Below are 23,472 nucleotides of genomic sequence, written 5' to 3' on the forward strand. Positions count from 1 at the left end.
GGCGGGGGCCGGGGCCGGGGTCCGGCGTGCCCGGTGCGTCCGGCGTGTCCGGCGGCTCGGCGGCCCCGCACCCCGCGGCTGGGCAGGGGCACGGGACGGGACAGGGGACGGGACTGGGGACGGGGCGTGCCCCCGCCCAGCCCTTTAAAGGAACCGCCGGACACCGCCCCGGAGCGCGGAAACGGCGCCCACGGGCACGGCACCCACCCACCCCCGGGCACGGCACCCGCCCACGGGCACCCCACGGGGCACGGCACCGCGGGGCAGGGCACCCCACGGGGCAAGGGGAGCCCTCCGCGCCCCCCAAGGGGTCACCCGGTGCTGGGGATGCGGCACTGCCCGAACCCCGAGAGTGCTGGCCCCGTCCGTGGGGCACCCACGGGTGCCCAGAGGAGCGCGAGGGGTGGGTGACAAGGGACAGGGGTCGCAGGTCATAGGGGACAGTGTGGGGCTGGGGGCTCGGGTGGTGAGGGATGGGGTGGGGGGTCCCTGGTGCACCCCACAACCGGCTCAGAGACACCCCCGATTCGCACCCCGGCCTCCCCACCCTCGCCCCCTCCCCTGGTGAACGCTCAGCCCCTCACAGAGACCCCCGCGTCCCCTCCGGCTGGCGGTGACAGGGACGTCACGCCCCCCCCGGGACTCCCCCGGCAGCCCCAAGAGCACCGAGGGATTTTTTTCAGCTCCCGGTGCCACCGGAGGGGCACGGAGGGGGCCTCACTGCGGCCCCCAAGAGCCCCCCCCCGGAGCCGAGTCCCGGCCGTGGGCGAGCTGGGGGGGGGACACACATCGGCCCCATGGGACGGGGCATCGTCATCCCTAAAAATAGACATTAATGCCCCGAAACTCGAGCGGGGACAGCGCCGGGGGGGTGGGGGAGGCGGAGGGAGGGAGGGACTGGGTGAGGGAGGGAGGGAGGGAGGGAGGGAGGGACAGGGAGGTGTAACGGAAATAGCCGGGGGGAGGGTTCTGTGCCGCGGGGGGGCTGAGTGCTTTACGGGGGGGAAACGCCGAGCGTTTTTTGGCAGCTGTACGGGGACGGCACGGCACGGCTCGGCACGGCTCGGCATCCCCCATCGCGGCTTCACTGCGCCGACCCCAGCGCAGCTCGCATCGCTGTGCCACCCCCCTATCCCCCGGGCCCCGTGGGACTCCCACGGCATCGCCCCACGGGCCTCCAGACACCGCCCACCCCTCCATCCCCCCGGGGCTCGTCTCAGACCCCTGGGTCTCGCCCGAGACCCCCGGACACATCCCGACCCCCGGGTCACATCCCGACCCCCGGGTCACATCCCAGACCCCTGCACACATCTCGGACCCCCGGGTCACATCCCGGACCCCCGGACACATCCCGACCCCCGCCCCACAGCGGCTCATTCCGCGCCCACCAGGCACGGCCCGGCTCCCCCGCGACCCCCCGGGCACGTTCCGCTCCCCCGGGCCGTACCTGCGATGCGGATGACGGCTCTCTCGGCGGGGTCCAGCACCGTCCCGTTGCCCGCGGCCGCCTTGGCTCGCTGGGAGCGCTGGTGCTTGCCCAGGTTCCAGGGCAGCGTGTCCCCGGCGCCGGGCGAGCCGCTGCTGCCACTCGAGCTCTCCTCCGCCATCGCCGCCGACCCCGGCTCCTGCCACAGAGGGACGGCGTCAGGGACCCCCGGCACCGGGACCACCGCCTTTGGACGCGAGGGACCCCCGGCACCGGGCACCAGAGACCACCGGCACCGCCATCTCCTTCCCTTCTCGCTTCAGGGACCCCCGGCACTGCGGCAGCAGGGACCCCCAGCATCTCCACCTCCTTTCTCCCTTCAGGGACCCCCGGCACTGCGGCAGCAGGGACCCCCGGCATCACCACTGCCCCTCCTCTCCCTTCAGGGACCGCCGGCACCGGGCACCAGGGACCCCCGGGACCGCCACACCTCCTTCCTTCTCGGTTCAGGGACCCCCGGTACCGGGCACCAGGGACCCCCGGCATCGCCACTGTCTCCCCTCTCACTTCAGAGACCCCCGGCACCGCGGCAGCAGAGACCCCCAGCATCGCCACCTCCTTCTTTCTCGCTTCAGGGACCCCCGGCATCAACACTGTCCCCTCTCTCCGTTCAGGGACCCCCGGCACCGAGCACCAGAGACCCCCGGCATCTCCATCTCCTTCCTTCTCTCTTCAGGGACCCCCGGCACCGGGCAGCAGGGATCCCCAGCATCGCCACTGCTCCCCCTCTGGCTTAGGGACCCCCGGCACCGCCGGCCCCGGCTCCTGCGGTAGAGAGGCGGTGCCAGGCACACCGGGCACCGGGACCGCAGCACCGGCAGCGCCCGGTGCAGCGCACGGCGGAATCACGGGGCGCCCGGAGGTGCCGGAACCGCTCGGGACAGCCGCGGGGAAGCGGGGTCCGTGCCGAGCCGGGCCGAGCCGTGCAGGGCGGTGTCGCTAGGGACACGGTCCCCATGGGGTCACCGCGGCGAAGGGACGGGCCGGGAGCGGTGGTGGCCGGTCCGGCACCGGGAGCTCGCCCGTGGCGGTGCCGCCGCAGCCGGGGCGCGCTCGGGAAGAGCAGCGGGAGCGAGGGCGTGGGAGACGAGACCGCAGCGGCAGCGGGGCAGCGGTCGGGGGGCTCGGAGCGGCTGCGGGGTCGGTGCCGCTTGCAGCACCTCGGTGCCGCGAGTGCTCCCGGGGCAGCGGGACGGAGGCTGTGACGACTCCCGGGCGGGGATGACTCGGTGATGCCGACACCTCCGTGATCCTGCCCCCGCCATCCCGGCACCTCCGCCATCCCGCCTCCATCATCCCGGCACCTCCGTGATCCCGCCCCCGCCATCCCGGCACCTCCGCCATCCCGCTGCCTCCGCTCTCCCGGCATCTCCGTGATGCTGCCCGCAGCATCCCGACACCTCCGCGATCCCGGCGCCTCCGCCATCCCACCTCCGCTCCGGCGCCGCCGCAGCCCTGACGCCGGCTCGGGCTCGTTCCCCGGGGAGCCGGCAGCACCGGGCGTTTGCCGCGGCCCAGGCGCCATTTGCAGCAGCTCCGAACCCGGGAAAGTCACCGGGCCCGGCAGCACCGGGGCCGGCAGCGGGACCCACCGACATCACCGACACCACAGCGCCCAGCCCTCGCGGCGCCCCGGGACCCCGGCGCGACCGACAGCACCGGCGCCCCCAGACCCAGCGGCATCGCCCCGGCAGTGGGGAGCAGGCGGGGGGTGGGCGGGCGTAGGGGGGCAGTGAGGGGGAGCAGGCGAGGGGCGGGCGTGGGGGGCAGCGCGGTGCCAAGCCTGAGTCACCGGCTCCATCGCCCACGTCCCCCGAGCAGCCCCTCCACCCCGGGCCTGACGCCGCCTCCCCCCCACCACAGAGGGGGGCACAGGGACGCCCCAGCCCCCAGATTCGGGTCTGAGCACCCCTTGCACCCCAGCAGAGCCCTCCCGCACCACCCCTCCACGCCGCAGCCCCCCTCCCCCCCAGCCCTGCGGCAGCATCTCCAAGCCCCCCCCGCCCCCTCCGCCGCTCCCGGCTCCACGGGGGACTGGGCGAGGGGGGTCCCACGCGCGGGGACTCACCGAGCGCCACGATGTCCGCCAAGACGCCACGGGGGGGCATGACCGGCGGGGGAAACGGCGCCGGCACCGCGAGGGCTCCGCAGGGGATGCGGCACCGGCGGGGAAGCACCGGCACCGGGACCGCGGGGGCTCCGGGGGAAAATGGCCCCGGGGGCTCCGCCCGCACCGGCACCGGCTCCGGCTCCGGCTTCGCGGCAGGGGCGGGGCGGGGGGCGGGCAGCGGGGGGCGCTTTATCTCAGCGCCCCACCCTCCACAGCCAGCGCACCCCGCGGGGGAGGCACCCCCGGGCACCCGGCGCAGGAAGGATTAACCCCGGCCAGTGCTCCCAGTACAGCCAGAACCAGGGGCCAGCCCCGGCCAGTGCTCCCAGTACAGCCAGAGCCGGGGGCCAGCCCCGGCCAGTGCTCCCAGTACAGCCAGAACCAGGGGCCAGCCCCGGCCAGTGCTCCCAGTACGGCCAGAGCCAGGGGCCAGCCACGACCAGTGCTCCCAGTACAGCCAGAACCAGGGCCAGTGCTCCCAGTACAGCCAAAACCAGGGGCCAGCCCCGGCCAGTGCTCCCAGTACAGCCAGAACCAGGGGCCAGCCCCGGCCAGTACTCCCAGTACAGCCAGAGCCAGGGGCCAGCCCCGGCCAGTGCTCCCAGTACAGCCAGAACGAAAGGCCGACCCCGGCCAGTGCTCCCAGTACGGCCAGAACCAGGGGCCAGCCATGACCAGTGCTCCCAGTACAGCCAGAACCAGGGGCCAGCCCCGGCCAGTGCTCCCAGTACGGCCAGAGCCAGGGGCCAGCCACGACCAGGGCTCTCAGTACAGTCGCCAGCCCCGGCCAGTGGTCCCAGTACAGCCAGAACCAGGGGCCAGCCACGACCAGTGCTCCCAGTACAGCCAGAACCAGGGCCAGTGCTGCCAGTACAGCCAAAACCAGGGGCCAGCCACGACCAGTGCTCCCAGTACAGCCAGAAACAGGGGCTAGCCATGACCAGTGCTCCCAGTACGGCCAGCATGGCACGGGTTAACTGTGCCCAGCGCACCCAGTACACTCCGTACGGAGCAGGTTAACCCTCCCCTGCACACCCAGTCCGCAGAGGATTAACTCTCCCCAGCGCATCCAGTACGGAGAGGGTTAACCCTGACCAGTGCTCCCAGTACGCCCAGCAGACACGGCTTAACCGACCAGTACACCCAGTACGCCCAGTCCGGAGAGGGCAGCCGTGACCAGTACACCAAACACGGAGAGGGTTAACCCTCACCGCTGCAACCAGCGCGGGGAGGGCGAACCCCGCCCCGCGCTCCCAGCGAAGCCGGTCCCGCCCCGCGCTCCCCCAGGGAAGTCCCGCAGCCCTCGGCTCTGCCCCGCCTGGGCTCTCAATTGCGGGCCCAGCACGGCCCAGCACGGCCCAGCACGGGCGGGGCACCCGCGCGTCTGGCGGCGGCTCGGGCCACCGCCGGCTGCCGCATTCAGAGCCCAGAGGAGCGCGGTGGCGGAGGGGTTGGACCGGCTCGGCCCTGGCACGGCCCTGGCACGGCTCTGGCACGGCGCTCACACCCTGCCGGCCACGAGCCTCTCTTGTGGCCGGAGAACCGAGCACGGCTCCAGCCACCAGCGCTGCGGCAGGATGTCTGGTGGGGAGGATGGGGAGCCGGGAATCCGGCTGGGGAGGTGGGATTGGGGACTGGGATCATGCCGGGAACTGGGGCTGGGGCCGGGCACCAGTGCTGGGAACCGATGCCTTTATCCAGAGCTGGTGCTGGAGACCAGAGCAGCTGCCAGGTCCTGGAGCTGGGACCAGGAACAGGAGCTGGAACCAGGAGCTGGGAACAGGAACAGGAGCTGGAACCGGGAATAGGAGCTGGGAACAGGAACAGGACCAATTGGGAACCAGAGCTGGTGGCAGGAACCGGAGCCGGTACCGGGAAAGGGAGCTGGAGCGGAGAACAGCCCCCAGTGCTGAGCACACCTGGGTGTGGCGGACACGGGTGGGCACGGGTGGGCACGGGCGTGCCCGGCCTCGTCTGGCTGCAGGCACGCCCCGGCGCAAGCCCCGCAGTGTGCACGGCGCAGGAACACACCTGTGCTCACACACACACACACACTGGGGGGGTCTCGGGGTGCCCCCCACCACACCCTGTGTCGCGGCACAGCCCCCCGACCCCCAGCCCCAGCGGGGCCATCCGTGCCAAAGTGACCCCGCCAACCCCAGCCCACCCCGCGGGGCGCAGAGACCACCGAGGACCCCGCACCGGGGAGGCGTGAGGCGCCCCCGGGAGCCGGTACCGGGGCTGTACCCTGTCCCGGACGCTCTGTCCCCACCGTGGTACCTGCCGTGAGGGGGCTCAGACCCCCGCCCGCTCTGGCCGCGGCCGTGCCGGGGCTGCCGCTCGCTCCGTCCGTCCGGACCCGGCGCTGGCGCAGCCGCTGCCGCCGCGGTCATGTGCCGGTGCCGGCACGGGCTCAGGGAGCGAGTCCCCCGGCCAGGGCCGGACAAAGAGCCCTTTTCAGCGGCGCTGGGCCCCGCGGGCCCCTCGGCGTCAGGGGACAAAGGTCCGGCACGCTTGGCACCGGCAGCGCCGGGCACTCCCCGCGCGGGGCACCCGCGGGGCGCGGGGCACCGGACTCTGCAGAGGGGGTGGGCGTGCGGCCAGGACCCCTCCCGCACCCCCGACCCTCTGGGCTCTCACCTCCATCCTCCGGCGTTCCCCGGGCAGCGGGGCTGGCGCCACGTGCGCGGGTCTGGCACGGCTGGCACGGCGCCCGGCGGGATCCCAGCGCTGGCACACGTCAGCGGGGCTGGCACACGCCGGCGCGGTGCCACCGCACCCGGCCCGGGGCCCGCCCGTGCCCGCGGGGCCGGGGCCGCTGGTGCCACACCCGCGCCCGCTCCGTGTGCGGCCCCCAAAGGGGCGCGGGGGTCACCGAGACCCCCAGCCCTGCCCTCGCCCACCTGTCACCGGGGGCATCTCAGAGCCACCACCCAGCACAGCCACCTCAGGGGGACACAGCACCCACACACAGCCGGGCTCCTGCCTGACCCCACTCCCAGTGCTCCCAGTCGGGTCTGGGACCCCATCCATCCCAATCCCAGTGATCTCAGCTGGGACTGAGACATTCCCCCTATTCCCATGCTCCCAGCTGGGACTGGAATTCTGGAATTTCCCCCCCTCCCCCCAGTCCTCCCTCAATCCCAGTCATGCAAAAGGCTCCAATTTATTTCAAATTTTATTTGAAGTCTTATTCCAAGTTTTATTTCACTGGCGTCACACGGGTGACCCAAAGTCCTCCTGCCCACCTCCTGCCCTGGCACGAGGGTGCCCAGGAACCTCCCCAAGGGAGGATCCCCCCACTCTGAGCTCCTGGGCAGGGCAGGAACATCCCTGCACACCTTGAGCCCCTGGACACCGTAACCCCCACTTTGGCACCAGTGCCGGCGGACGCCGGGAGGATAAAAAGGGCTCCATGAAGCAGAGCCACTGCCAGGGGGCTCAGAGGGGGCCCCCGTGGCGGCTGCGGCAGGTGATGAGGTACTGCGGGTAGGCCTGGGTGTCGTTGAAGACGACGAAGATGTCGGGCTGCCGCGGGTCATCCACCACGCTGTGGTAGCGCTGGGGCACCCCGGAGCCCTCCCGCAGAGGGGGTGCCCGCAGCCCCCGCCGCCCGGCCGTGAACTCCCCGGTCAGCACCTTGGCCACGAAGATGAACTTGGTGCCGTTGGCGCTGGGCGGGGAGTAGCGGTCCCGCGCCGAGATCACCGCGCGCGCCGCGAAGTAAACGCCACGGCCGTAGAGCGTGGCTGGGGGACGGGCATCAGCTGGGGCACGGGGGGGTGTGCCAGCAGCTCCGGGACCACATTGGCACCCCTGGCCCACAGCGGGAACCCATTCCACGCTGAGGGCAGCGTGCCCACCTTGGCACCCCATTCCCACCCACCCGTGATCACCCTGTTCCTGTGCAAATGGCACCATGCCACCTCACCACCCCATTCCACACCGAGGGCACCATGCCCACCTTGGCACCCCATTCCCATGAACCCATGATCACCCTGTTCCTGTGCAAATGGCACCGTGCCCACCTTTGCCACCCCATTCCACACCGAGGGCACTGTGCCCACCTTGGCACCCCATTCCCATCCACCCGTGATACCTGTGATCACCCTGTTCCTGTGCAAATGGCACTGTGCCCACCTCACCATCCCATTCCACACTGAGGGCACCGTGCCCACCACCTGCCTGTACCTGCCCACATCCCTGCCTTGCAAACCTCACCGCCCCATTCCACACTGAGGGCACCGTGCCCACCTCACTACCCCATTTCACACTGAGGGTATCATGCCCACCTTGGCACCCCATTCCCACACTGAGGGCAGCGTGCCCACCTTTGCAGCCCATTCCCACCCACCTGTCATCATCCTGTTGCTATGCAAATGGCACCGTGCCCACCTCACCATCCCATTCCACACTGAGGGCATCATGCCCACCTCACCACTCCATTCCCACACTGAGAGGGCACCGTACCCACCTCACTACCCCATTCCCATATACCTGTGATCCCCCTATTCCTGTGCAAATGGCACTGTGCCCACCTCAACCCCCATTCCCATGCCCCTATGATCAACCTATTCTGGAGCAAATAGTATCCTGCCCACTTCACCACTCTGTTCCCACACTGAAGGCACTGTGCCTACCTTGGCACTGCATTCCCATCCACCCGTGATCACCCTGTTCCCGTGCAAATGGCACCATGCCCACCTCACCATCCCATTCCACACTGAGGGTACTGTGCCCGCCTTGGCACCCCATTCCACACTGAGGGCACCGTGCCCACCTTTGCAGCCCATTCCCATCCACCCGTGATCACCCTGTTCTTCTGCAAATGCCACCATGCGCACCTCACCACCCCATTCCACACCAAGGGCACCATACCCACCTTTGCCACCCCACTCCACATTGAGAGCACCATGCCCACCTTGACACCCCATTCCCATGCCAATGGCACCCAGTGCCCTGTTCCCACGCCGTCAGCACCATGCCCACATGGACACCCTGTACCCATGCCAACGACACCATGCCCCCCTTGGTGCCCTGTTCCCGTGCTGATGGCACCATGCCTCCCTTGGCGCCCTGTTCCCACACCAAGGGCACCGCGTGGTCACCCCTCACCCGGCGCTCACCGTTCTTCCCGCAGAAGCTGCGGTTGAAGCCGTGCAGGCAGATCTCGCAGCTGGAGGCCTTGGTGGTGCCGTGGAAGAGGACGCGCTCCACGGCGGTGCCGGCGGCGCAGGCACGCTTCACGCTGCCCTTCTTCAGCTGGTACTGCTTGTACAGCACTGGGTGGATCAGCTTCTGCACCTGCTGGGCACCGCCGTGTCACTGCTCTGCCACGGGGACACCCTGGGGGTCCCCCACGCCCAGCCCCACCTGCACGACGCTGATCTGGCTCTGCAGCTCCTCCAGAGTGCCGCAGAAATGGCGCACCGTGTCAGCGAACTCCTCCGAGTCCTCGGCCAGCGCCATCAGCCGCACCTCCTCCTCCAGCCCAGCCACCTCTGGCCCTGCCGGACAAAGCCCCGGTGAGCGTGGGCACAGCGAGGGGCAGGGCTGGCCCCACAGCACCCACACGCACCGAGCGGGAAGAAGGTGCTGTCCATGGGGGGCTGGCTGCGGCAGACGGGCACGGCGCGGGCGCTGCCGATGTCAAACTCCTCCATGCGCTCCAAGTCCACGGTGAAGGGCCGGCCATCCAGCACCAGATCCAGCCGGCGCTCCTGGCGCAACCAGGCCTGCTCCAGCAGCGCCGCAGCCTCGGGGGCGTAGGGGACGGCGGTGCCAGAGGGATCCCAGCGCACCCAGCGCGTGGTGGCAGCGGTGGCAGCGTGCCCCGGCGCTGGCAGGCGGTGGAGCAGCGACGCGAGGTCTCGGGCGGCAGCGGCCGTGTAGTCGGCGAAGCCGCGCAGCGTGGCGGTGTCGCCGCGCAGGCCGAGCTGCACGGCGTGCCGGCACCGCAGCAGGGCCAGCGCGCAGCGGCCGGCGGCCGGCAGCGCCCGCAGCCGCTCGCTCGCCACGTCCTGCGCCCGCAGCTGCCCCGCCAGCGCCCGCTGCAGCTCCTGCGCCACCAGCGACGCGTCCTGCTCGAAGGAGCAGAACACCGTCACCTGCGCCGCGTCTGCCGCCAGCAGCGCCTCCTCCAGCGAGGCCTCCAGCGCGGCCAGCAGCCTGGCGTCCTCCTCGGCCTGCTCCTGCTCCTGCTCCCGGCTGTAGGAGTGCAGGGACAGGGCGGTGGCGCGCTCCAGCTCCTCCTGCTCGTCCCTTGCGTGGTCCATGGAGTACTGGATGGCCAGGGCCATCTGCACCTCCTCCTCCTCCTCCACCCCGGTGTCCGACAGCAGCTCCCCGGCACCGTCCCCGCCGGCCGCGCAGATGAACGCGGCGTTGGGGTCCCGCTCGTCGCCGGGGACGGCGTCAGGCCACGGGTCGGGGCTGCCGTGGTCGTCGGCGTCGCTCGGGCGCAGCGCTGCCAGCACCTCCCTGATCTCCTCTGCAGGAGCAGCGGGGTGTCAGCCATGAGGCCCCACCGCGTCCTGGGGGAGGACCAGCACCCGTGGTCCCCTCATCCCACTGCAGCGCCCGGAGAGCGGGCACCAAAGTGGCACCTCACCTGCGCTGGAACGAAAGCCTTCGTCACCACCATCACCATCGCCATCAGCAGTGGCATTGTTGCCCTCAGGAAGGTCCCCGTGCCAGGACTGTGACTGGGGCTCCCGGTGGGTGTTTGGGCACAGCAGTTCCTCCAGCTCCAGCTGTGGGGATCAAGGGGTGGCATCACCAACGCTGCTCTGGCACAGCAGGGACCAGCACAATGGCACCCACTTGCCAGACCCCTCCCCATGAGGCTGCACCTGGGGATCCGGAGGGCTCCAGGGTTCACCGTCCAGCTGGATGACGCACTGGAAGCGGCTCTCCAGCTGCTGGAGGAGGCTCTGCCCAGCCACGTCCCACAGGAAGCGGGCAACGCCGGGGAAGCGCAGGGTTGTGGGGTGCGAGGCCACCGAGTCCAGCAGGCTCTGCAGGAAATCTGCCATGGCCTGGCACCGGCCCGGCTCCCCACTCACCTGGCAGCAGATGGGCAAACGGTCAGCACTGGGCACCAGCGCCTGCCCACTCACCTGCAGGCAGTGTGGGCAGCACCATGGGGCTGGCAGCCTCTGGCACCAGGATGTGCCGTGAGCATGGGGAGGTGGGAGTGCAGCAGAGCCCTGTCTGCACCCCGGCTTGTGCCTGCCCACACCTGCCTGTACCTGCCCACATCCCTGCCTGCACCTGCTCGCACCTACCTGTACCTCCCTGCACTGCTGCCTGTATCTCCCCAAAGCTGCCTGCACCTGCCCACACTTCCCCACACCTCCCTGCACTGCTGCCTGCACCTCCCCACACCTCTCTGCACCTGCTTGTACCTTTCCACACCCTCCTTTACCAGCCCACACCTGCCTGCACTGTTCCCTGCACCTGCCTTTACCTGCCCACACCTGCCTGTACCTGCCCACACCCCTGGACTCGATGATCTTTAAGGTCTCTTCCAACCTAGTCTTTCTGTGAATCCTGTGACTTCTACCCCAGCTGCAGCTCACCCGGAAGCCAGAGACGTCGCCCCCCTCCAGTGGCAGCAGGGACACTTCGGGGACGCTGCTGAGCACGTCCTGGTAGTGCTGCTGCAGGTACCGCATGGCGCCCGGCTCCGCTGGCACCAGCGCCTCGTCCTGCTCCAGCACCGCCGACATCGGCCCCGGCACCACCACCGACACGGGCCTGGGGGGTTGGGGCTGGCTGGGCACGGCCCGGAACCCCTCTGTGTCCTTGTCCCCGCTGGGGAAGGTGGCTGGTGGCTGCCCTGGCGCTGGGTGTGATGTTGGTGCTGCTGGTACTGTGTCTGGTGAGGGGTTTGTGTGTGCCACGGTGGGGTCTGAGGATGGCTCCGAGTCCGGCGGGCAATCTGTGTCCAGCAAGGGCTGCCTGACCAGCAGGGGCTCCACATCAGGAGGAGGGGCCCTGTCCGGAGCGGGGACAGCGTCCATGGGCATGTCCATGCTCTCCTCCAGCAGCTCCAGGAAGGGAAAGTGGGGTTTGAGCTCCAGCACCACGTCCTGCAGCCGGTGTGGCCTCTGCAGCACCCGCTCCACGGCTGCGGGGGACAAAGGGACAGGCAGCTGGGGCCCAGAACGGCTCCCCGTGCCCCCATGATCACCCTGTTCCTGTGCCAATGGCACTGTGCCCACCTCACCACCCTGCTCCTGCACTAAGGGCTCTGTGCCCACTTTGGCATCCCCTTCCCCTGTGATCACCCTGTTCCTGTGCAAATGGCACTGTGCCCACCTCAATATCCTGCTCCTGCACCAAGGGCACTGTGCCCACCTTGGCACCCCATTCCCCCATGACCACCCGGTCCCTGTGCCAATGGCACCATGCCCACCTCACCACCCCACTTGTGCACCAAGGGCTCTGTGCCCACCTTGGCACCCCACTCCCATCCACCCATGATCACCCTGTTCCTGTGCAAATGGCACCGTGCCCACCTTGGCACCCCATTCCCATGCCCCCATGATCACCCTATTCCTGAGCAAACGGCACCATGCCCACGTCATCACTCTGTTCCTGCACTGAGGGCACCATGCCCTCCTTGGCACCCCATTTCCATGCCCCCACGATCACCCTGTTCCTGTGCAAATGGCACCATGCCCATCTTTACCACCCCATTCCTGCACTAAGGGCACCATGCTCACCTCACCACCCCATTCCACACCAATGGCGCCATGCCCACCTTGGCACCCCATTCCCATGCCCCCATGATCACCCTGTTCCCGTGCAAATGGCACTGTGCCCACCTCACCACCCCATTCCACACCAATGGCGCCATGCCCACCTTGGCACCCCATTCCACATCGAGGGTACCGTGCCCACCTTGGCATCCCATTCCCACACTGAGGGCGCTGCACCCACCTCACCACCCCATTTCCATGCCCCCACGATCACCCTATTCCCGTGCAAATGGCCCTGGCACCCTGGCCCCACCCGCTCACCTGCGGGCTCCTGGAAGGTGACGACGGCCCCGCGCCCCCCTGGCAGCAGCCGCACGTCGCTCACGCGGCCGCCGCCGCTGCGCCGGTTCTCGAAGTAGAGCTCGAGCAGGTCCCGGCTCAGCGCCGGCCCCGCCGCCTGCACCAGCACCGCGGGGCTCTGCGGCACCCGCAGCAGCGCCAGCCCCCGCTGCCGNNNCGCTGGCACCGCGCGCCCACGGCCGGGCCAGCGCCCCCGCGGCGCTGCCGTGCCCAGGGGGTGGGCACCCGGCAGAACCCGCGCCCCAAAACGCCACCCCGGTGCTCCCAGATCCCTCAGACCATCAGTACCCTGCCCCCCAATACTCCCACCTCTGGTACCAGGGCACCCGGCAGAACCCGCGCCCCAAAATGCCACCCTGGTGTACCCCCCTGCCCATCAGCTCCCTGCCCTCCCAATACTCCCACCCCTGGCACCAGGGCACCCAGCAGAACCCGTGCCCCAAAACGCCACCCCGTGCTCCCAGATCCCTCAGACCATCAGCACCCTGTCCCCCAATACTCCCACCCCTCGCACCCAGCAGAACCCACACCCCAAAACGCTCCCCTGGTGCTCCCAGACCCCCCAGCCCATCAGCCCCTGGCCCCTCAATAATCCCACCCCTGGCACCAGGGCACAGAGCAGAACCTGTACCCCAAAATGCCACCCTGGTGTCCCCCAGATCCCCCAGCGCATCAGGCCCCTGTCCCCCCAATACTCCCACCCCGGCACCATTGCTCCCCCACCCCTCAGCAGTCACCCCAGGCCCTGGATCCCCACCTCATTGCCCCCCATTCCCCTGGCAGCTCCATCACATCCCCTTTGCCCTCCTCAACCCCATCCCCAACATCCCCATCCCATCCTGGTGTCCCTCCCAGAACCCCCAGCCCATCAGGCCCCCAGCCCCCCAATACTCCCACCTCTGGCACCAAGGCACCTGGCAGAACCCGCGCCCCAAAATGCTCCCCTGGTGCTCCCAGACCCCCCAGCCCATCAGCCCCTCGCCCCCCAATGCTCCCACCTCTTGCACCAGGGCACAGCAGCAGAACACGTGCCCCAAAAAGCAGCCTGACCCTGTCACCCCAGCCCTGTCTCCCCCTCCTGTTCCCCCCATCCCCCTGGCAGCTCCATCCCACCACCCCTGCCCACCACCCCCGACATCCCGCTCCCACCCTGGTGTCCCCCCACGGCCCCCAGTCCCACCTGGGGGGCTCAGGGGGTCCTGCAGGCGCAGCAGCGCCCAGCCGGGCACAGAGCCCTGGCACAGGGTGACAGCGTCGGGGGGGACCCCCAGCAGGGTCTGCAGGTGCTCGGGGGGGGTCCCAGGCTCCAGACCCCGCAGCAGCAGGTGGGTGGGGTCCCAGGGGGGGGCCGGGCGCACCCTCAGCTCGGCCCCCCCGAGCCTGTGGCTGCTGTGGGCCAGCACGTTCTGTGCATCTGTGCAGGGAGACCGGGGTCAGTGGGGGCTCACCCAGCACCCCCTCACCCCCCGGGACCCCACAGGACTGCTCACAGTGATCCCAGTGGGAATGGGACCCCCCACACCCCATCCCAGTGCTCCCAGTGGGGCTGGGACCCCCCACACCCCATCCCAGTGCTCCCAGTGGGGCTGGGAGCTCCAAACACAATCCCAGTGATCCCAGTGGGAATGGGAACCCCCACACCCCATCCCAGTGCTTCCAGTGGGGCTGGGATCCCCCCCACCTTATCCCAGTGGGGCTGGAAACGCCCACACCCCATGCCAGTGCTCCCAGTTGGGACTGTGCCCTCCACACCCTATCCCAGTGCTCCCAGCAGGGCTGGGATCCCCCAGTGGGAATGGGAACCCCCACACCCTGTCCCAGTGCTCCCAGTGGGAATGGGAACCCCTACACCCTATCCCCGTGTACCCAGTAAGGATTGGGCCCACACATTCTATCCCAGTGCTCTCAGTGGGGTTGGGAGCTCCAAACACAATCCCAGTACTCCCAGTGGGAATGGGAACCCCCACAGCCTATCCCAGTGCTCCCAGTTGGGTCTGGGATCCCCCCCACGTTATCCCAATGGGGCTAGGAACTCCCACACCCCATGCCGGTGCTCCCAGTGGGACTGGGATCCCCCAAAGCCTATCCCAGTGCTCCCAGTTGGATCTGGGATCCCCCACAGCCTATCCCAGTGCTCCCACTGGGGTTGGGAGCTTCAAACACAATCCCAGTACTCCCAGTCAGGACTGGGACAGTCACACACACATCCCATCCCAGTGCTCCTAGTGGGACTGAGACCCCCAAATCCCATCCCAGTGATCCCAGTAGGGCTGAGACCCCCAAATCCCATCCCAGCAATCCCCGTTGGGACTGAGACCCCCAAATCCCATCCCAGTGATCCCAGAGGGGCTGGGATCCCCCACACCCTATCCCAGTGCTCCCAGTGGGACTGAGACCCCCAAATCCCATCCCAGTGCTCCCCGTTGGATCCGGGACACGGCCCCCTGCCCACGCTTACCCTGGGGGTCCTCGAAGGTGACGAAGAGGAGGGGCCCGAGGCGCTGGCAGCTCCGCACGGGCCCCCCGCCCGAGCGCCGCCGGCTCTCGAAGTACAGCACCAGCAGCTCCTCGGGGGCGTCGGGGGGCACCCCCCGCACCTCCAGCACCCCCCCGGCCATCCTGGGGCACACACACATTTGGGGCTGGCACCCCCTCGCTTCCTTTACTCCCCCCGTGACCCCGAACCCCCTCCCGAACCCCCCGTACCGAGCGCACCCCCGGCCCCGCGCCCGCAGGGGGGGACCCCCCTGTAGCCACAAGCAGGGACCCCCCCACCCCAGAGCGGAACCCCCCGATCGCCCCGGGCCTCCCCAGCCCCGTGGGGGTCCCACGGCCCCCGGCAGAGCCCCCCACCCCGCGGGGCAGGGCCCCCCCTCTCACCGGACGCTGCGAGGCTCCGCCCCGACCGAGAACCGAAACCGAAACCGGGCCCAGAACGGGAAGGGGAAGGGCGGGGGGCGGGACAGGGGTGGGGACACGGGACACGGGACACGGGACAGGCCCCACGCGGGACGCGGGGACGCGTGGCGGTCACACGGAGGGGGAACGGGGACCGAGGGACCGGCCACACGCGGGACACGGCAGGGGGACAAGTGACTGTCCCTTGTGCGGGACCGGCCCCACGCGCGACCGGGGACACGGAACTGGCACCAGATGTGGCGAGGGGACACGGGAAAAACCCCACGGGTGGCGGGGGTACACGGGACTGTCCCCGAGAGGGACACGGGGACACGGGGCCAGCCACGCGGGTGACAGGGGGACAAGTGACTGTCCCTCGTGTGTGATCGGGGGACCCGTGGCCAGCCCCACGAGTGACAGGGGGCACGGAACTGACCCCACACGTGACAAGGGCACATGAGATAAGCCCCACGAGTGACATGGGGACGCGGAACTGACCCCAGATGTGACAAGGGGACAAGGAAAAAGCCCCACAGAGGTACATGAGAATGAGACAGGCCCAAGGGCCATGCCCAGGGGTGACAGGAGGACATGTGGCCGTCCCTTACTTGTTACTGGGGGACTCGTGACCATCCCCACGAGTGACCAGGGACACGGAACTGACACCAGATGCGATAAGGGGACACGGAAAAAGCCCCACAGAGGCACACGAGAATGACACAAGCGCATGGGCCATGCCCAGGGGTGACAGGGGCACACGTGGCCGCCCCTGTCTCGTCACCTGCGGCTCGTGACCGTCCCCACGCGTGACACGGCGGGGCCGGGGCCGCCCGCACCGAACGCGCGCCGCCGCCACCAGGGGGCGCTGTGCTGCGCGGAACCCGTGGCTCCGCCCCCAACGAGGCCCCGCCCCTCCTCTGTAGCCTACGCAGCATTAGCGGGCGAAGCCCCGCCCCCTCCAAGCCCCGCCCCGCGCAGGCCCCGCCCCGCCCGGCGCGCAGCGAGCGGACCCCGCGCAGCTCGGGGCGCTGCCCGTTGGCCGGGCCGGGCCCGCTGCGGCAGCGGAACCGCTTCGGCACCGCCGCCTGCCAGGCTGCGGCAGCGAGCCCGCACGGCTACCGGGACCGGTACCGCACCGCCGGCTGCGCGCGCCCCGCGCAGGGCGCAGCCGCCGCTTCCGCACCGCCCGGTTTTGTAACCGGGCTCCCGGGAGCGGGGGCGGCCCCGGGGCTGCGGTGGAGCCCGCCCGGCTCCATGAGGTGGGGCCGCGGCCGGGCCTGGGCACGGGCCTGGCGGGACGCCGCCGCTGGCGGTGGCAGCCCGAGGGGGCGGTGGGTGCCGCGCGGCGGTGCCAGCCCCGCGGCCGAGCCCCCGAGGCGCCGCCGGGCCCGCGGCCCCGGGGCTGTTGCCATGGCAACGGCCTCGCTGCCGCCATCTTGTGCGGGCGCGGGGGCGGGGGGAACAGGACGGGACCCCCCGATGGCGGGGACCCCCATGCTGGGGCATCCCCGGGGGAGGGACCCCCATCCCAGGCACCCCTGAGTGAGGAAGCCCCATCCCAGGCATCCTCCGAGGGAGGGACCCCCGTCCCGGGGCATTTCCCCGAGTGGAGACCCCCATCCCCGAGTGAGGAACCCCCACCCCGGGCATTCCCGAGTGAGGGACCCCCATACTGGGGCATGTCCCAGTGGGGACCCCCATCCCTGGGCATCCCCCGAGTGAGGGACCCCCATCCCCGAGTCAGGAACACCCAACCCAGGGCATCCCGGAGCGAGGGACCCCCATCCCCAGGCATTCCCGAGTGAGGGACCCCCACCCCAGGCATCCCCCGAGTGGTAGACCCCCATCCCAGGGTATTCCCGAGTTAGGGACCCCCATCCCAGGCATCCCCTGAGTTAGGGACCCCCATCCCGGGCATCCCCTGAGTGAGGGACCCCCATCCCAGGCATCCCCTGAGTTAGGGACCCCCATCCCGGGCATCCCCTGAGTGAGGGTCCCCCATCCCAGGCATCCCCTGAGTGGAGACCCCCATCCCCTGAGTGAGGGACCCCCATCCCAGGCATCCCCTGAGTGAGGGTCCCCCATCCCAGGCCATCTCCCAGTGGGGACCCCCACTGCGGTGCTGAACTGGCTGGGGACCCCCGGGGGTGGGGGGTGATGGCCATGGGGGGGTGATGATGGCCATGGGGGAGATGAGGAGGGGGCTGACAGCCGTGGGGGACAACGCCCCCATCTCTAACCCCCTGTCCCCCCCCACCCACAGCACGAAGGCGGCCGCAGCCCGCGGGCCACCATGTCCCACGAGAAGAGTTTCCTGGTGACGAGCGACGGTTGTACCCCCAGGGCCCCTATGGCCAGCCGCCCTACGCCCAGCCCCAGCCCATGGTCCCTGGAGACCAGGACTGTAAGTACCGGGAAAAGGGGGGTGGGGGGCTCCAGATGGGCTGGGAGACCCTCCTGGCTCCGTGCTGGGGGGGTGTGACACGTCTGGGCTCCTGGCTGAGGCTGGGGGCTTCGGGGGTGCGGGGCAGCCCCTGGGTGTGGGCACTGAGGGCAGCCTGGAGGGCTCCCTTGGAGGGGGAGCAGAGCAGACAGTGGGGGGGTCTGGCAGCTCAGGGGGGCCAAGTGGGGCAGCAGGGACCCCCCCTCCCCCCCCACCCACAGCACGAAGGCGGCCGCAGCCCGCGGGCCACCATGTCCCACGAGAAGAGTTTCCTGGTGACGAGCGACGGTTTCGGGGGCCAGCAACCGCCGACGGCCCCCCCGGCCTACCCTCAGCCCCCGTACCCCGTGGCCCCGTACCCCCAGCCCCAGTTTGCCTGTGGCTCCACCTTCTGCCCCACAGGTTCTAGGGGACTCTGCCCACCGGGGACAGACCCTGGGAGGGGTGACACTGCCCAGAGCTGTGCCAGCTGTGACACCTGGCTGTGGCTCCACCTGCTGCCCCACAGGTCCTGGGGGGCAGCTGGGGGACTGTGCTCACTGGGGACAGTGCTGGCTGTGGCCCTGGGAGGGGTGACACTGCCTAAAACTGGTAGCTGTGACACCTGGTTTTGGGGGACACAGAGCTCCACTCCCCTTGGCTGCTGTCCCACATGTCCTGGGGGGCAGCTGGGGGACTTTGCCCACCAGGGATGGACCCTGGGAGGGGTGACACTGCCCAGAGCTGTGCCAGCTGTGACACCTGGCTTTGGGGGACACAGAGCTCCACTCCCCTTGGCTGCTGTCCCACATGTCCTGGGGGGCAGCTGGGGGACTTTGCCCACCAGGGATGGACCCTGGGAGGGGGCACATTGCCCAGAACAATGCCAGCTGTGCCAGCTGGCTTTGGGGGGCAGAGAGTTCCACTCCCGTGGCTGCTCCTCCAGACATCCTGGGGGGCAGCTAAGAGACTCTGCCCACCAGGGATGGACCCTGGGAGGGGTGACACTGCCCAGAACAATGCCAGCTGTGACACCTCGCTTTGGGGGACACAGAGCTCCACTCCCTGTGGCTGCTGCCCCAGATGTCCTGGGGGACTTTGCCCACCGGGGATGGACCCTGGGAGGGGTGACACTGCCCAGAACAATGCCAGCTGTGCCACCTGGCTTTGGGGGGCACTCTCCACGTCTCGTGGGACCCTCCCCGAGCGGTGTGGCCCCCTCCCCACAGCCCCCCTGCACAGCACCTACCACGAGGATGGGCCCCCCTCCTACTATGACAACCAGGACTTCCCGTCGGCGCACTGGGACGACAAGAGCATCCGGCAGGCCTTCATCCGCAAGGTGGGACACGGGGGGCTCGGGGTGGGCTGCGGGGCACCGGGGGGCCCCCCTGTGACCCTGCCGCCCGTCCCCAGGTGTTCCTGGTGCTCACGCTGCAGCTGACCGTCACCTTCGCCTTCGTGACCGTCTTCACCTTCGTCAAAGGCGTGCGGGGCTTCGTGCAGCGCAACGTGTGGACGTACTACGTGTCCTACGCCGTGTTCTTCATCTCCCTCATCGTCCTCAGCTGCTGTGGCGACTTCCGCCGCAAGCACCCCTGGAACCTCGTGTCCCTGGTGGGCTGGGGGCACGGCTGGCAGGGCCAGGAGCAGCTGGGGCTTCCTGGGCCAGGGACACGGCGTGGCGGGGGTTAGGGGTGCTGGGCTGGTCGCTCATGGAAGGTTTGGGGGTGCCACAGTGGGGTGAGTTTGGGGGTGCTGAGCTAGGTGGGGTGACAGGACAGGTTTGGGGGTGCCAAGGCACACAGAGGGTTTAAGGGTGCTGCGGTGGGGGTCCATGGAAGCTTTGGGGGTGCCACGGTGGGGTGGGTTTAGGGGTGCAGAGCCAGGGAGCACACAGAGGGTTTAAGGATGCTGGGCTGGGGGCTCATGGAAGGTTTGGGGCTGCCACGGTGGGATGGGTTTGGGGGTGCTGAGCTAGGTGGGGGGACAGGACAGGTTTGGGGGTGCCAAGGCACACAGAGGGTTTAAGGATGCTGCGGTGGGGGTCCATGGAAGCTTTGGGGGTGCCACGGTGGGGTGGGTTTAGGGGTGCAGAGCCAGGGAGCACACAGCAGGTTTGGAGGCTGAGCGGGCAGATTTGGGGTGCTGCTCCACGGAGGTTTTGGGGAAGTTTGGAGCTGGGTGGTGAGACAGGGCAGGTTTGGGGGTGCCAAGGCACACAGAGCGTTCAAAGCTGCTGGGCTGGAGGTTCATGGAAGGTTTGGGGGTGCCACAGTGGGGTGGGTTTAGGGGTGCTTGGGTGCTTAGCTAGGGAGCACACAGAGGGTTTAAGGATGCTGGGTTCGGGGCTCATGGAAGGTTTGGGGGTGCCACAGTGGGGTGGGTTTGGGAGTGCCAAGCCAGGAGCACACAGAGGGTTTAAGGGTGCTGGGTTGGGGGCACATGGAAGGTTTGGGGGTGCCACAGTGGGGGCACTGGGTGGGGTGGGTTTGAGGGCGCTGAGCCAGGGGGCACATGGCGTGTTTGGGGATGCCAGGCTGGGCAGACAGGCCTGATGGGTTCCCCCCTTGCCTTCCCAGTCCATCCTGACTGTCAGCCTGTCCTACATGGTGGGGATGATAGCCAGCTTCTATGACACTGAGGCTGTCATCATGGCTGTCGGCATCACCGTCGTCGTCTGCTTCACCGTGGTCATCTTCTCCCTGCAGGTCAGTGCCAGGGCTGCCCCTGCTCCTGCCTGGGGGGCTCCAAACTGGGGGTACGACACCCCAGTGACTCCCTGCTGGGCTCCTGGGGGGCTGTGGGATCTCCTCTCCTGGGCCTTTGGACCCCAGATGGGGTGTACAGCCCTCCCCAGCTCCCTGCTGGCTCTGGGGGCTCCACACCGGGGTCTGATCCCCCCCAATCCCCCTCCCCACAGACCAAGTACGACTTCACCTCGTGCCGGGGCGTCCTCATCATCTGCCTCGTCGTGCTCGTCCTCTTCTCCATCCTGTGCATCTTCATCCGGAACCGCATCGTGGACATCGTCTACGCCTCGCTGGGGGCCCTGCTCTTCACCTGCGTGAGTCGGGGGGCTGGGACCCCCAGCTGCTGAGGGGGGACACTGCCACCAGCACCCCGGGGTGCTCTGGCTCTGTGGGGAGATGTAGGGTGTGCTCGGGGTGGAGGGTGCAGGGTGTGCTCGGCTGGTTTGGGATGGAGGGGACTTGTGGGACCTGCTGGTTCCTCCTGCCCCCCACACTGCCCCGTGCCATGCAGGTGCAGGGTGTGCTTGGCTGGTTTGGGATGGAGGGGACCTGTGCTGGTTCTTCCTGCCCCCCACACTGCTGTGTCCCACAGTTCCTGGTGGTGGACACGCAGGGCGTGCTCAGGATGGATGGGGCAGGGTGTGCTTGGCTGGTTTGGGGGGGGAGGGATTTATGGGACCCGCTGGCTGGTTCCTCCACCCCTGACACTGCCCCGTCCCGCAGTTCCTGGCGGTGGAGGGTGCAGGTTTGGGGTGGGAGGGATTTATGGGACCCGCTGGCTGGTTCCTCCACCCCTGACACTGCCCCGTCCCGCAGTTCCTGGCGGTGGACACGCAGCTGATCCTGGGGAACAAGCAGCTGGCGCTGAGCCCCGAGGAGTACATCTTCGCCGCGCTCAACCTCTACACCGACATCATCAACATCTTCCTCTACATCCTCGCCATCATCGGCAGGGCCAAGGAGTAGCCCCCGCCTCCCCGGCCCCGCGGCCCCGCCCCGCTCGGGATCCCCTCCCCGTAGCCGGTTTTGTTGCCGTTCTCATCGCGGTTCCTCCCCGCGGGGGCTCGCCCGGCCCCCTGCTCCTCCCCGCTGTGAATACGATTTCCCCCCTCCCTTTGCGTTGAACGCGGACTGGAAGCACTTTGGAACCCCCTGTGTCCTGTCCTGTCCCCACCACGCTGTCCCCTCCCTGTCACCCTTGTCACTACGCCAGCTGCACGGGCAGGGGCAGTGCCAGCAGCACTGCAGACCCTCTGAGCCACTGTCCCTGCCTGTCCCCACCCCGAGCCACGGTCCCTGCCTGTGGCACCTCCAGACATCCCCGAGGCACCGTCCCCACGTGGGTGTACCACCAGAACCCCTCGAGCCACTGTCCCTGTCTGTCCCCAGACCCCCTGAGCCTGTGGCACCCTCAGACCCTCCTGCTCTGAGCCACTGTCCTCATGTGGAGACACTCCCGACCCCCTGAGCCACCAGCCCTGCCCATTGCCACCTGCCTGTCCCCACCCCCGAGCCACAGCCCCTGTCTGTGGCACCCCCAGACCCCCCCTGCCCTCCCCGCGTGGCCGAGGCCCCATCCTGGTCCTGCTGTTAATAAATTGTCTTGTTCATCTCCCACGGCTCTGGCTCCATCCCAGCGTGTCCTGCTGTCCCCAGCCCCCAGTGTCACCACCACACTCCAGCTGGGGTCAGGTGGCACCAGGGCTGAGGGAGCTGAGGACAGCCTGGGGACAAGAAGGTTCAGGGGAGACCCCAGCAGGACTGGAAGACGCAGCCAGGTGAGGCTGGGTCCTGTTTCCTGAGGTTTAGGGGAGGTTTAGGTGGGATATTGGAAAAATTCCTTCCTGGGAAGGGCTGTGCAGCCCTGGCACAGCTGCCCCAGGCAGGGCTGAGTCCCCATCCCTGGGGGGATTTGACAGATGTGTTGTATGTGGCACTTGGGGACGTGGCCTTGGCAGTGCCCTGAGCAGTGCTGGACCCGGTGGGCTCAGAGGCTTGTCCATCCAACCCAAACCATTCCATTATTCCTTGATGCCCAGTCCAGCCTGGCATCTCCTGACACGTTCCTTGGCAGCTCCAGCCCTGGCCAATATTTCTGTCTCCACATTCTCCCTCGGGAGGCATTCCCTGCTCTTCCTTTGCTGCTCCCAGGTCTTTCCTGTTTGAAAGTTTTAAGAGCAGCTTTTAAGGGTTTTAAGGTGGCACCAGCAAAGGCATCAGCAAAAGGAGGTTTGAAATAAAAGTAGTAAAAGCTGCTCCTCTGCAGGGGCTGAGGGCTGAGCCCCGAGGGGCAGGGGAGCAGCCCAGGCTTGGCTTTGGTTCTCTGAGCACAGCGAAGGTGAGGGCCCCTCCTGGGAATGCCGGGCACAGCCCAGGACCAGGAGAGCTCCAAAGCTCCCAGGAGGTGTTTGCAGGTCACAGGAGAGAGGGTGGACTTTGGCCATGCTCGTTTTCGATCCCGCCTGCAATCCGGGCCAGGAGCTCTCTCTGAAAGTTCCACAGAGACAATGTTCCACTTGGGCTGTTCTTCAGGCAAGAAAAATGAGTTCCCAGGGCTGTTTGTTAAAGGAGGAGCTCGTTATCCAGCAGGAATTCCTGGGAGCAGACTGTGCTCCTGATAAGCTTGGAGGAGCTCAGCACAAGTGCTGCTCGTTGGGGTCTGGTGGCATTTCTGAGATCACAGAGCAGTGTGGGGGGGTGCAGCACCCCAGCTGCATCTCCCACCTGTCTGTCCCCGG

At 68.7% G+C, this 23,472-nt stretch overlaps 4 protein-coding genes across 4 annotated transcripts in view; 2 read left to right on the forward strand and 2 right to left on the reverse strand.

Annotated features, from left to right (window-relative positions):
- The window catches only part of PLEC (plectin), a 95,568-nt gene extending 93,479 nt beyond the window's left edge, over window positions 1-2,089 (reverse strand). Inside the window, exons 1-2 of the mRNA XM_039710855.1 lie at window positions 2,042-2,089; window positions 1,448-1,625 (exon numbers count right to left, since the gene is read on the reverse strand). Coding sequence (XP_039566789.1) covers window positions 1,448-1,625; window positions 2,042-2,074 — 211 coding nt within the window. The 5' untranslated portion in view covers window positions 2,075-2,089. The remainder of the gene's footprint in view (window positions 1-1,447; window positions 1,626-2,041) is intronic.
- Window positions 2,090-6,761: 4,672 nt separating this feature from the next.
- Window positions 6,762-15,359, reverse strand: PARP10 (poly(ADP-ribose) polymerase family member 10). Its single transcript, XM_039710856.1, has 10 exons — window positions 15,120-15,359; window positions 13,788-14,075; window positions 12,623-12,862; window positions 11,177-11,727; window positions 10,448-10,660; window positions 10,207-10,348; window positions 9,175-10,086; window positions 8,970-9,103; window positions 8,723-8,900; window positions 6,762-7,345 (listed from the first exon to the last, which is right to left on the reverse strand). The coding sequence occupies exons 1-10, from the start codon at window positions 15,295-15,297 to the stop codon at window positions 7,038-7,040; spliced, it is 3,144 nt and encodes a 1,047-aa protein (XP_039566790.1). The 5' UTR covers window positions 15,298-15,359; the 3' UTR covers window positions 6,762-7,037.
- Window positions 15,360-16,286: 927 nt separating this feature from the next.
- On the forward strand, window positions 16,287-17,890 carry LOC120502896 (translation initiation factor IF-2-like). The gene is made up of 3 exons (XM_039710858.1): window positions 16,287-16,303; window positions 16,483-16,818; window positions 17,823-17,890. The coding sequence occupies exons 1-3, from the start codon at window positions 16,287-16,289 to the stop codon at window positions 17,878-17,880; spliced, it is 411 nt and encodes a 136-aa protein (XP_039566792.1). The 3' UTR covers window positions 17,881-17,890.
- Window positions 17,891-17,898: 8 nt separating this feature from the next.
- GRINA (glutamate ionotropic receptor NMDA type subunit associated protein 1) lies at window positions 17,899-22,351 on the forward strand. The gene is made up of 6 exons (XM_039710852.1): window positions 17,899-17,963; window positions 19,211-19,323; window positions 19,398-19,598; window positions 20,564-20,692; window positions 20,905-21,048; window positions 21,551-22,351. The coding sequence occupies exons 1-6, from the start codon at window positions 17,942-17,944 to the stop codon at window positions 21,698-21,700; spliced, it is 759 nt and encodes a 252-aa protein (XP_039566786.1). The 5' UTR covers window positions 17,899-17,941; the 3' UTR covers window positions 21,701-22,351.
- The last annotated feature ends 1,121 nt before the right edge of the window (window positions 22,352-23,472 follow it).

This window comes from Passer montanus, unplaced genomic scaffold, assembly GCF_014805655.1.
Source record: "Passer montanus isolate IOZ18808 unplaced genomic scaffold, ASM1480565v1 scaffold233, whole genome shotgun sequence".
NCBI classification, from domain to species: domain Eukaryota; kingdom Metazoa; phylum Chordata; class Aves; order Passeriformes; family Passeridae; genus Passer; species Passer montanus.